This window comes from Bison bison, unplaced genomic scaffold (assembly GCF_000754665.1).
Source record: "Bison bison bison isolate TAMUID 2011002044 unplaced genomic scaffold, Bison_UMD1.0 scf7180017864375, whole genome shotgun sequence".
Taxonomy (NCBI): Eukaryota; Metazoa; Chordata; class Mammalia; order Artiodactyla; family Bovidae; genus Bison; species Bison bison.
The window spans coordinates 2,739,211-2,752,351 of record NW_011494947.1 but is presented as its reverse complement, the minus strand read 5'-3'; the positions used below and the strand labels follow the sequence as shown (position 1 = coordinate 2,752,351).

General features: G+C 51.9%; 1 protein-coding gene across 1 annotated transcript in view; it reads left to right on the top strand.

Annotated features, from left to right (window-relative positions):
• The window catches only part of FUBP3 (far upstream element (FUSE) binding protein 3), a 67,902-nt gene that overhangs the window by 47,224 nt on the left and 7,537 nt on the right, over positions 1-13,141 (top strand). Inside the window, exons 7-13 of the mRNA XM_010856949.1 lie at positions 585-747; positions 1,551-1,649; positions 4,277-4,381; positions 5,383-5,485; positions 6,499-6,599; positions 8,834-8,975; positions 12,762-12,922. Of these exons, the coding sequence (XP_010855251.1) occupies positions 585-747; positions 1,551-1,649; positions 4,277-4,381; positions 5,383-5,485; positions 6,499-6,599; positions 8,834-8,975; positions 12,762-12,922 (874 nt within the window). The remainder of the gene's footprint in view (positions 1-584; positions 748-1,550; positions 1,650-4,276; positions 4,382-5,382; positions 5,486-6,498; positions 6,600-8,833; positions 8,976-12,761; positions 12,923-13,141) is intronic.

Sequence of the window (13,141 nt, the reverse complement as noted above, 5' to 3'; positions counted from 1 at the left end):
TTTTCTTCCCCACCCTTGAAACTGAGCTAGTGACTCCTAGCCCTAGCTGAAAAGTCACCCAAGCAGTCTGGTTGGTTATGGAGAAGAAATTCCGAGTTTGAGGATTCAGATGACGACTACTAACCCTTGCTTTCTTTCTTTCATCCTGTCTTTCTCCTTGCTTTCTCCTCTGCCCTTATTTAACCACCGTCCGTTGAGCGTGTGCTCTGTGAGGAGGGTTGTGCTGGACTGGGGCGCAGAGAGACGCAGGGGGATCAAAGGTAGGCTCTGCCACCAAGGCCGCTGACATTCGAATAGGAGACAGGCGTGTGTGTGGCATCCACACGAGACACGAGGGCAAGCGGAGGGCAGACGTGGAGGGGCTGTGGCGGGACGTTGCTCTTGTGGTGCGTGTTGCTTTCAACTTCAGCCCAGTAGCCTGGCGGATGGCAGAGCCCTCCCAGGTAGTGGGGGCAACAGCTGGAGTTGGCTGGAGGGCAGCCTTGACCCCTTCTTGTGTTTCCCGGGTGCTGTTTGTCCCTTCCTGGGCGCCCGGAGCGTTCACTTAACCACTGGTTCTCTTGTGGTTCTTCTCCCTCCCAAAGACAAGCCAAACGGCTCCTGGGGCAGATCGTGGACCGCTGTCGGAACGGACCCGGCTTTCACAATGATGTTGACGGCAACAGCACGGTCCAGGAGATTCCCATCCCAGCGTCGAAAGTGGGTCTGGTCATCGGCAAAGGCGGGGAGACGATAAAGCAGTTGCAGGTGCGTGACCCCCGGCCAAGCAGCACTTCAGCAGGCCTCCACTTCCTTCGTCTTCCCAGCTCAGGAGGTTTGGTCATGGCTCTGGCTTGCCCGAGCTGGGCTGGCTGTGCATCACGGCGCAGGGCTCCCCCCGAACCTCTGCCCAGGGGCTTCCACACTTCTGAACATTTACTGTGGCCAGGCTTGATGCCAGCTGTGACACCAAGGCCTGGGGTCCCCCTGAACAGGCAGCACCCACTGTGGCAGTGAAGCCCTGTAGAGACTCAGATGAAGACCCTGTGTCCAGAGCTGGCAGCACTCCTGCTCATCAGCTGTCAGGCCATAGATGCAGCCGTGTACTTTGCTAAGGCTCAGGGTCCTCGTCTGTAAGAGCAGGGAGGCGCTGCCCTCACTGTTGTCGTGAACTGAAGTAGTACCCGTTATTTATGTGGGACCCTGAGCGAGGTGCCCACTACTGCGTAAATGCTTCATGAACTGCTCTGAGCTCCAGATTCCCTCATCTGAGACATGTGGGGCCAGGCGTGCTTTAGGATTTAACACCCCCAGCAAGTTCCAGGGCTGCACCGCGTAATCAGATAGAGATTTCCACGGCTGAGCATAGTCACAGTCACTGAGAGGAGGACTAGAAGGATGCTTCCGTGAGTTTGAGTTCGTTTTGCTGCCAGATTTCGTTAGGAACAAGCTCTTACTTCAGGGCTCAGGGCCTTTGAAGTTGCAGGTCGGAGTTGTGGCTTATGTGCTGTCTCAGAGCCCAGTTCTCGGAGGCAGAAGGCTTTCTGCTGAGGACCCATGTGCCCCCACAGGAGCGGACCGGTGTGAAGATGGTCATGATTCAGGATGGCCCATTGCCCACAGGAGCAGACAAGCCCCTTCGCATCACCGGAGACCCGTTTAAAGTTCAGGTAGGAGAGAAACCGTGGGTCAGGCAGGTCCCAGGTGTGGTGGCATCACTTGGTGGTATGCTTGTTGTGTTTTTGTCATTTGGGAAATCATAAGGGGGGTGGTCCTTGATTTAAGGTAAGCTATGTTCTCACTCCAAGTTTGAGGGTGAAGAGAACTGGGTCATTCTGCCCTGTACCAGGGCTGCTGGACACATGTGGCTGTTGGAATCGTTCATATTAAATTAAAAATGAGTCCTTTATTTACACAGGCCGTGTTTCAAGTGCTCAGAGCCAGCCCGTCCATGGAGGCTGTGGCAGAGGCAACGCATGCACAGAGCTTGTCCACAGCACAGACAGTTTTGTTGGCTGAGGCAACTCTGATCCGATGCAGTTTCTGGTGCTGACCTGTAGTCAGCTCAGGTGCAGGCTCCCTGTGGCTTTTATTTGTTCCCTCAACCCATTTCAACAAGACAGCTGGCTGAGGTGGGAGGTGACTAAAAAGATGCCTGGACCACGGAAGGCACGTGCATGCCATCATCGCAGGCGCCCCATGTGCCTCCGAGGATCGCCCCCAGTGCTGAAAGCGGGCAGGGGCTCAGGTCTCAGTCACCCAGGGGCTCTGCCCTCCAGCTCTGTGACTGTTGGCAGGAGTGGGCATGGGTGCGCGTCTGTCCCCGAGAGACATGAACGCTCATTTTTCTGCCAGCCTTCGCTGCACTTTGAATCTCTCCAGAGCAATACATCTTGGAGAGCCAGCCTGGCAGCAACAGCTCTCCTCTGTAGGGGCTCTGGGGCTTCGAGCTGGCCAAGGCTACCAGTCTCTGACAAAAGGTTTCCCCTAGTTCTTAACATGGTCATTCAGCTGAGCTCAGATGATAGTCCCTGGTAGATATCATCTGATAATACTTTTTTCTGGTCAAGGTCTTCATATAAAACAATGATTTGAAAACAGGATTGAGGTGATTATGGTGGCTGCTCTGCTTAGGTTCCGGTCAGCAACACGGCCCTTCACGCCCTCCCTTCACTCAGCCCCGTCAGGTCCCCCAGAGTTTCCAGCCTCTTTAAATGTAGAAGGACTGTATCTAACCCTTCTGCACTTGGCTCATCCAGTCCAGCCTGTGGCCTCCACTGCTGTGCGTCGTAGAGCTCTTTGGATGGAGGGAAGAACTGGCTGGACAGGAGAAAAGCCACTTCCCAGAAAACCTCCACTCTTTCCTTCGCTAGTGGAACATTTGGCTTTTGTCTTTTGTAGAAAAGATACCTGGGCAGAGAGCTTATTTCATTGATGAATTTGCAGGAAAATTATTATAATGGAAAGTTTTTAGTATTTATTTTTTAATTTTAAAACTTTATTTTTTTATTTGGGAGAAGCTGTCTGCTGTATTTAGGGTAAACTGTTCTTTGGGTTTGGTTTTTTTTTTTAATTTTCCAAATTTTTTATTATGAAAAACTGCAAATATAAAAGTTGAAAAGATGGTGTAATCAACATCTGAATACCCTCAACCTGCTTATACCATTTATGTGTGTGTGTGTGTGTGTATTTTTTATTTTTTTGCTTTACCATTTGTGAGTAAATGGCAGGTACCATGTAACTTTTCTGGGCTTCCCAGGTGGCTCAGTGGTAAAGAACCCCCCCACCAACGCACGAGATGAGGGTTCAACCCCTGGGTTGGGAAGATCCTCTAGAGACGAAAGATGGCACCCCAGTTCCAATATTCTTGCCTAAAAAATTCCATGGAGAGAGGAGCCTGGCAGGCTACAAGTCCATGGGGTTGCCAAGAGTCAGACGCAACTGAGCACACGCATATGACATTTTACCTCTAAATCCTGCAGTATGTATCTCCTAAGAATAAAGCGTCCTTTTTTATTATAAAGCGGCCTAGGAAAATAATAGTAGTACCATGACATCATCTTACAGTCAGTCCGTATTTCGATTTCACCAAATGTCCTCGGACATTGCTGTTTTGGTTTTTCTTGTTGTTTGATTTGATTTTTTCAGAACTCTGACCCTTTCTGGGTTCCCACAAGACCTTGACTTGTTACATGTGGTTGCTCCTTCGCCCCAGCTCCTCTGGGACTGGTGCTGGCCCGGGTGGGATGGACTGATTTAGGGACCTCCGCGGGGAGAGGACCCTGGATGTGCCTTAGAGATGGTCAGGTGTGGGGCGTGGGCTTGCCAGTTGGGAGGAGACACTCGAGCTCTGCGAGCCGGCAGGTATTTGCAGGCTCCCAGGCTGACCTCTTCCCTTGACCTCCCCAGAACTTCTCTGCTGAGAAAGCTACCCCACAGTCAGAGCTCTCAGATACACCCTCTCCCCACAAGAAAGAGATGGCATACTGGAACATAGTGGGACGACCGTAATCGAGTTCTGACCCAGCCCAAGTGTGCTGACCCACTTGCGGCTGTAGCAGACAGTGAACCCTTGTCTGTGTGGACACTTGAGATTTTATATGCACGCCATGCTGCTCGGCAGCAGCCTGCCCCTGTCCCAGGTAACAGTAATAATCATACAACACAGTGAGTTTTCCCACAGCTGAGCACCTTCTGAGGCTTTGAGCCTAGCATAAGAGGGTTTAATCTTTCACCTGGGGTCATGTGTTTTTTTCAGGATTGTTTTCCTTAATGCCTTTTATCTGTGTTTATGCAGCAAGCGAGAGAAATGGTCTTAGAAATCATCCGAGAGAAAGACCAAGCTGACTTTCGAGGTGTGCGCGGTGATTTCAGCTCTCGAATGGGAGGAGGCAGTATAGAGGTATGCTTGAGTTACAGGTTAGTAGGCAAGCTTAAGGTTGAAGGTCATGTTCTATTAGCATTCAACCTTGAGCAAGTTATTTAACGCCTATCTCATCTGCAAAACCCGACAAGTATGCTTGCTTCCCTGGGGGTGTATGGAACGAGTGTCAGGTGTAGTGAGGGATGCCAGCTGCGTGCATTTCAGGGACTGGGGTCTTTCCCCCTGGCTTGGGGTTGTGCTTCAAAGCTTACCCCACTGCCCAGATAAAGACCAAAGTCCAGGTTTTCGCGGTGACCTGTGTTGTGATGGTATCTAACCGCTAAACCTATTTTGCTGATGAGGTGGAATGGGATTGTAATATATCCTTGATGTTGCTACAGCATGAGTGGATCTTGCAAACATGATGCTTGATAAACTCAGCCCAAATGCAGAAGGTCAGATATCATATGGTTCCACCTACATGAAGCGTTAGACTAGGCAGAGAGACAGAAAATAGAATAGAGGTTACCAGGGCAGTGTGGTTTCACAGATACTGACTGCTTATTGGGGTGATGAAAAGGCTTGGGGCATAGGCGTCGGACACTGTGATGGGGTTTAGTGCCATTGAAACGCCGCATTTACATCGGTTAAGGTGATAAGCACTGTGTTACGTGTGTTACCACAAAAGAGTGAAGGACCATGTACCAATGTGTGTGGTGCATTTATGCTTATTTCATAGAATTTGGAAGATAAAGTTTTAATCTTAAATATTTTTTAAACTCTTTATCAGGTTTATTCTTGCTTTACTTCATTTTTGTAACTATTTTTGATCAAGTCTCATACCTGCTAGATGCATTTAATGGACAGGAATACAGTCATCAACCACAACATTTTTCCTAAGAGGAAAAAAAATATGCTTTATGTATCATTTCCAGGAATATGTTGTAATAAAAATGGTATGCATACACACTTACACCAGACTTGCAGAAAAGACAGGTTTGCAGGGAAATGCTGATGAGGTTTTGTTTCTCTGTGCTCAGGTGTCTGTGCCTAGGTTTGCTGTCGGGATTGTAATAGGAAGAAACGGGGAAATGATCAAAAAGATCCAGAACGATGCCGGTGTGAGAATTCAGTTCAAACCAGGTTGGTTTTGATGATTCTCGAAATCTTCAGCATTATGAAGAAGTAGAGAACACCTCACAGAACAAGGACTTTGTTTTGTTAGCCCGCTGTGTGTTCTTTGCTCTCTCTCTCACCTTTTCTCTCGTTAGCAACGTTCTGTTACCAGATTTCCAATCCAGTTTCTCCTCCGGCCCTCATTTCTTTCTGTGGATTTGCTGGCAGGGTCACCCTTCATGTACCAGAACACGCTAGCCCAGGAGTGTCCAGGCCTTTTTCTTTTTTTCTTTAAGGGAGTGGGGTTCAACATTAGCATTTCCAGCTTTTAATTTGCCAATTAAAGATTTAAAAGCAAACACCTTATTTTTTATTTCATAACATTAAAGATAAAACCATTTAAAAAAAATCTTGGCCTTCCCTGGTGGTCTAGTGGTTAAGGCTCTGTGCAGGGGGTCCCAGGTTCTATCCCTGGTCAGGGAACTAAGATCACACAAAGCCCCGTGGCATGGCCAAAAAAAAAAATCTTAAGGACAGTTCTTTAAGTGTTACAAATTTACTTTTATGAGCAAAATTATCTACAGTGTCTTTATTTTCCTCATCGCATGAGGAAAATCTTTGGAAGATATTGCCATAGCTCAAGTCTATTTTCAAGTTTAGTTTCTGTAACTTTTTTTTTTAACATTTATTTATCTGGCTGTGCTGTGTCTTAGTTGCGGCATATGAGATCCATTTCCCTGACCGGGGATCCAGCCTGGGCCCTCCGCACTGGGAGCATGGAGCCCTAACCACTGGACCACCAGGGAAGTTCTATGATGCCCCTTTTAAATGGCTGTAATTGCGTAATGAGGTTTGACAGAAACCATGCAGAAAGACGTAGCCGTACATGTTTCCCTGCCTAAAATGTGTCCTAAATGTAGAGGTGTGTTTTTATCATACCTTCAGTGGTGGTAGGAACACTGACTGCAAATCAGATTGATGTTTGTTTCCTTCTGAAGCAGGGCTTTTCCTAATCCCATCTCTCCCATCTTGTTCCACAGATGACGGTATTAGTCCGGAGAGAGCTGCACAGGTGATGGGACCCCCGGATCGATGCCAGCATGCAGCACATGTCATCAGCGAGCTTATTCTTACAGCACAGGTGGGTCTGGCTCTCCAGAGTTCTCCTGTCTCACCCTGGAGAAGCAGCCTGGAGCAGTCGCCCCCCTCTCAAGTCCCATTTCTAAAAACCAGTACTCTCGTCAGTTACCTCCCTCCAGGATTATAGCCATTGGCTTCTCTCCGTCTGTCTTTTAACTGCCTTCATTTTATTTTTTCCCTGCCAGTTTATTATTCTTCTACCTGTTTATTATTGCAGAATCTAGATTGTCTTCAAAAAAGTAAGTTCCTGACTGTTTAAGCTACTTGGAGGATTCACAGTGTAGCTGGCCAGGTTTCGAACAGTTGGGCACACCTATTATAAGACAAGTCAAATCTACTCTTAGCTTTAGAAGGCACTTCGTGATCTGCCAGGATTTTAAAGCTGTCTTCAGGCACCAGAGTCCATGCTCATATTCACATTTCTCTGGAATGAGAGCGGGCTCGTGTGACACCTTCCCCCCTGTGTTACACACTGCTCTGGGGAGCTACTATAGCTGGTGGTCGGCTGTCATGTCATGTCCCCCAGGTTTGTAGGAAAAGTCAGAGCAGTAGGAGCTGAAGAAAGAAGCAAGAGGTTAGAAGCCATCATCCCAGCTCTACCGTCTTTCATGTGGCCTTTGGCAGCCTAGCCATTGAGCCCCTCTGGGTATAGTTTTCTCAGCAGCAAGCCAGGGAGGTTGTTTGTACCTGGTGGTACACCCCACATGGTCCCGAGTCATCTGGGGGTATACCTGCTGAGGTTACAGATTTATGGACCACCCCCCACACCCGCCCCGCCCCAGATTCCTGAATCAGAATATCCAGGAGTGGCTTGGGCTTCACCCATAGTCCCCAGGCAGTTCTTAGGATGAGGCAGGTTCAGAGAACAGTCACGGATTCCTTTCTGACATCCTTCTTCGTGGTAAGAACTGATGATCCCGGAACTGCGAAACTGTGAGATGAGGAGGAGACAGCCTTGTCTCCCAGAGCCCGAGGCGTACCCCTTTTAGCAAGTCGGCTGTGTGTGTGTGTGTTCTCACGTAGATCCCTAAATCACCTTGTTTGCTGGTCGTCTGTCGCTCATAAAAGCAGAGTGCCGCAGGAGGCATTCGTCAGTTCGGCTTCCTGCTGGTCTAGATTCCAGGTAGACATTCAGTTCACTCTTGGCCGACGGCATCCGGTTCCCTTACTCTGCACTGTGTCACGGGTCTGTCAAGCTGCCCCTTCCCTGAAGGAGCTCTCAGCTCCACCGGGTTTGCCATCAACATTGAAAAGGTTTTCAGGGCTGCCGCTCCTGAGTGCCTCACAGGATAGAGGCCAGAAGGGCTGCTTTGCCCTGGAGAGAAGGGGGTCTTCCTCTCTTGGCCGCCGGATGTGGGCCTTCTATCTGCTGGGTGAACGGTAAGAGCCCCTCCAGCCCCAGACACGGGTGGGTGTGCCTGGCTTCCCCTCCGTCTTTTGAGGAGTGAGATAACCAGTTTTGGTTGGTTTGCTCTTGTTTTTAATCCTTTTATTCCTTTTGCTGGTTGGATTGCAAGGTGCCGAGCTTTAGCCGACTCTTTGTGACCTCCATGGGCTGTAGCCCGCCAGGCTTCTCTGTCCATGGGGCTTTCCAGGCAAGAATACTGGAGTGGGTTGCCATTTCCTCCTCCAGGGGACCTTCCCACCCCAGGGACTGAACCAGCATCTCTTGGTTCTCCTGCATTGGCAGGCAGGTTCTTTACCACTCGCGCCACCTGGAATTGCAAGGTATTCTGATTCTCAGAGCAGTGTCTGAATTGTTCTTTATAGCAACCTTGTCGGGGGAGGGCCCGAAGTCACGCTTGCCACTCACGTGTCACTTTCAAAAGCCCACACGTAGCTCTTCAGCGTCTAATATCAGGCTTCTGGTAGGCTCAGCACTGAGAAAACCAGCTCCTGATGCCTGTAGACTGGGGCCCAGTGATTAAAACTCCCGGGATCAGGGCACTGGGTTTCAGACTTCAGAATTTATACCTGACTGCCTGTTTTAGTTGGGTGTGTTTGTGCTGTTTATGTAACCACGTGATTTGTCTGCACACATCTCCGTGAATGTTCCTGTGATTTGTGTTAATTCTGGTTTTAAAAGAGCACTTCAGAATCTGAAATGTGGGAGAGGTGCTCAGGTCCTAATGTGTGGCTTTGATTGCATCCTGTCACTTAGCCTCCTCCCCAGAGAGGAAAACTAATCCTGGAGGCAGCGGCAGAAACGTCACTTGAGCTCCGCTTCCTTCCCAGGAAAGAGACGGCTTCGGAGGCCTGGCGGTGGCCAGGGGGAGAGGCCGCGGCCGTGGCGACTGGAGCGTGGGGACCCCCGGCGGCATCCAGGAGGTGACCTACACTGTGCCGGCCGACAAGTGCGGCCTCGTCATCGGCAAAGGTAAGCCGTGCTGTGAGGGGTTGGCGCTCCCCCTCTGGCAGCTTGGCCTGAAGGCAGACAGGCCACACGTCCAGTGCCTCCGAAGCACGAGGTTCACACCGTTTTCTACACTTGACCAAAGGGGCCAGGCGCAAGGCTGCCGCGGCCTTCCAAGGCACCCTCCTTGCCTGGGCCTTCTCATGAGCCAGGGCACAGCGAGTACTTCATCCCCGTGTGGAAACAGATGTTATACAAGGGAGACCGGCTGCCTGTTGAAGCAGCCTGGGTTGCTGGAAATGCACAGGTGAGGGGCCCCTGAGTGTTTGTCAGTGGACTGATTGGGGATTAACTCACTTCCAGGGAGCTTGGAGAAAGCATTCAGATCATTTCCGCAAGCGAAGAGTGCGTTCCTTTTTGCCTCACTGGATGTGGGTGTTTGGTCTGCACTGACACGACGCGTGGGAAAGGCTTTATCTTTTCAGCACGTTCACCGCAAGTGACAGACACCCTGTGGAGGGAGACACACCTTGATTTGTCAGTTGTTTCTAGGTGTTTTAGAGAACATTGGGTCAGAAGCCCTTGTTACTGGCTAAATGTGGCTCCTTCCTTCAGTGAAAAGCAAGGGAGAGGGCAGACCGGTTTCTGGGCCATCTGAGCTGGCAAGAAAGGCTGCTGAGAGCAGGTCTGGGGCCTGAAGCAGTAGGCCCGGCTTCTCCACCCTCTAAGCAGAGCCCTGAGCTGGCAGGAGACTTGTTCAGCGTCGGGCTTTCTGTTTGCTTCTCAGTTCATTCCTTTTGTATGTATTTGACAACATATGGAAGATAAAAATACCATTTTCTCCCAGAGTTTCCCCAATTTCTGTGATCACCAGGCATCTTGTAGCTGTTGGAGGGGTGCTGGCATCCCACGGAACACGGCCCGGGGACATCTTCACCCCCAGAAAGCCGAGGCTGCTGTGGCCAGTGCCCCCGAGCCGGCCTTCGGTCATCTCCCAGAGTCTGTTCTGGGCCCCGCTCTCGGACGCTGTGTGTTTTATGCTCTTTTAAAACGTTTTATCTCCTGTATCTGTGCTGTCACTTGGTTATTAGCCTCTCAGAGGTGGGAGGAGTGACGTGAGTTTGTTCTGATTTTCTGGCAGGGCGTATTCATGCTGGGAGGTGTTCAGTGGACATTGTTAGCTGCCCAAATGCTGCGATCATTCAGACATGTGACCCAGACTGTCAGCTGGCCTTCTGCCATGACGTTAAGTCCAGCTGACGCCTTGGAGTTCGAGAGTCAGATCTAGGTTTTTCTGTGCTTTTCGAGAACCGTCATGTCAATGAAGGTTTCACGGAAAGTGTCTTTTCCAAAGCTGGCGGAGCCTTGCTGCCGGTGCTGTGACAGTTGCTTGTAGTCAGTGACGCCTCGGCGCTCACAGGACGGCCTCTCTGTCCTCTGTCCTCTATAAGGTCCTCCTGAGCGATCCCCAGAGGAAGGAGGCGGCAGAATGCAGCAGTCACAGACGCTGTGCCCTGCCGCTCCAGGAGCAGCCTCAGGAAGCCAGGATGTATTTCACTGGGGCAGGAGCTGGGGTCTTTCTGTAACTCCCTCCCTGCAAGGGCTGGGTCTGAGGTCTTCCTGTTTTCTTGGGAAAGGCGCCAGGGTGAGGGGCGCCACACGCAGGCAGGCCTGCTCCCACCCCCCACCCCCCACCCCCCACGACAGCCCTTGGACAGACGCTGCGCCTCCCTGGGCCCCTGCTGGATTTCCATGATAAATACAGCAATGGTGACAGATAGTGTGGCCAGCCCTGCTCTTGTCAGCCAGGCCTTTTAGCAGGTTTGATTAATTGCTTTACGATTTCACGTCCGGCCCGGGGGCCACTGGTGGGTCGCTTCTGCCCCCCATCAGGTGGAAGAATGGAGCAGGCTGCTGAATGTGCCTGGAGACAGCCACCATGTGCCAAGCTGGTGACCTCATTTTGCAGGAAGATGAACTTAAATTAACTCCTTCCGGCCCCTCACAGTTTTTCGGTGCCTCCTCACTGTATTAGCATGCGCCCGGCGCCTCGAGGAAAAGTCTAGGGCTGCAGGCCCGAGTCCCCGACCTGAAGGAGGGCCTGGCAGGGCCTGCAGGTTCTCAGTCCCAGGCATGCACGCCCTTTTGTGCTCTTGCCTCCGGGACCAAGCGGTCTGGGCAGAAGTGGGGTGTGCAGTAGAAGGGTCTCCCACCTATTCTTAGCTCTTCATCACTCCCCCAAACACTCTTGCCTAGGAGCGAAGCTGCTTACCTTTCACGATGCAGAGAAGATAAAATTCACAACCTGTGGGTAAAGGTCAGTAGTTCGGGGGCCGGGAGGGGCTTGTACAGACCCGGAAGTAGAGCGAAGCTGCTGAAGACTACGGCTAACCTAACCCTTGGCTAGCGCTGCCCCCAGGAGCACGTGTTTGCTCAAGGCAGAAAATGCAGGGACACTGTCCTTACACTGTCGCGGATCTTCAAGAAAATCATCCATTCAGCCTTTGGGTCAGCTGGGCTTCTCTTTTTATGAATTTCCTTTTAAATTGAGCACCACCCTAAACCCAACTAGCATCCTGCCCAAACTGATGCTGAGCCAGGCTTTCCTGAATGCCCACAGCCGCCTGGTTTCCTTCCTGTGATGCCAAGGGCCGCTCACGCTGCCTTCAGGGAGAACGGCCAGACCCAGGCCCCGTCTTTACTCCTGGGCCCTCGTAGACTCCCCTTGTGCTTTCAGGGTGAGATGAGCCTGTGCAGGCCGAGCCTGTTGGCCAGGCCCCTGCTCACCTTCGCCTTGATGCTTTGTGTACACGTGGCTTTCCAGCCGTGCGGGTGAGGGGCAGGCTGGGGAGGGAAGGGTTGTGGACACGTTACAATGAAATGACAGTTGGAGGTTAGTTTTGACTCTGGGTGGGGAGGGGTGACACAGAGACTGGCCTCTAGTCTTCGCTTTGATCCTTTGGGGCTCCCTGGTACCCTACTCCAGATTTTATACAGACTGTCCTCCTCCGGTTTTATAAAATCCTGTGCTCCAAATTCTCCTTGTATTCTGGCTTTACCCTACCCCAAAGAGCAGAGCGGATCTGTAAGTTCTGTGAAATCTGAAAGGAAGAATCAAACCATTGTTAATGCCGGTGGAGCTTTTGTTACGCAAATTTCATTAAGAGACTGGGACTCTCCCAGGTTTTCAAAGAGTCCAACTACATTTTCATTAGCCCTGCTCCACCCAGGCCTCTGCGACCCCCATCCTCAGCCTGCCTCTCTGTCTAGACCCGCCCCCACCCATGGTGAAGACAGAGACTTGAGGAGCGACAGGATGGGGGTATTAAAGGCTGGATGGGCTCTGGGTGTCGCTGGGCCTGTGGCTGTCAGTTTGACCTGTGGAGGGAGGGGACCAGCCCTGCGGTGACACCGCCCCCACCCCCCGCCGGGCCGAAGGCCCCCATTGTGCCAGGGAAGGGCCGAGCGGGAGGGAGCGCCTTCCCCAGCTGAGCTCATTGTGTGTAAATCTGCAGTCGGGCGCCTCAGCCCAGGACACGGACGGACGGGGACCAGTGGCTGCTCTGTTGGGGTCCTTGCCTCAGCCTGGCTCAGAGGGCAAGACCAGCTTCAGGGCAGAAGCCTGGTTTCACGCGTGAGACAGCCCTAGTTTTGACTAGAACCGTTCTCAAGCATAAGTGGACAGGACTTGTCAACTCTTAGGACGAGCGCTGGTGGGTGGAAAGCTCCCCCTGCTCCTCTGTGAGCTCCAAGCTTGGGGTTTGCCACACAGTTGCCCACTTACCCTTGTGTCTGTCCTGCCGCCCACAGGGGGCGAGAACATCAAGAGCATAAACCAGCAGTCGGGAGCGCACGTGGAGCTTCAGCGGAACCCCCCTCCCAGCACTGACCCCAACCTACGGATATTCACCATCCGGGGGCTCCCTCCGCAGATCGAGGTGGCCAGACACCTCATAGATGAGAAAGTCGGCGTACGTACGTGGGCCCTGCCGCCCGGCTCGGGAGTCGCGGGGGTTTCTTTTGTCTGTCCGAGGTACCTGCTTCCCCCCAGAACCTCACACTTCCCGGGCCTCTGGGTCCTCTGGTGATGCAAGGGCCGCGGCCCCCTCCCCCGGTGCCGAGGGGCAAGGTCATGGTGCAGGGACACGGGCCAGGCCCAGACGCGCAGGGCTCCCCTGGCCACCACTGCT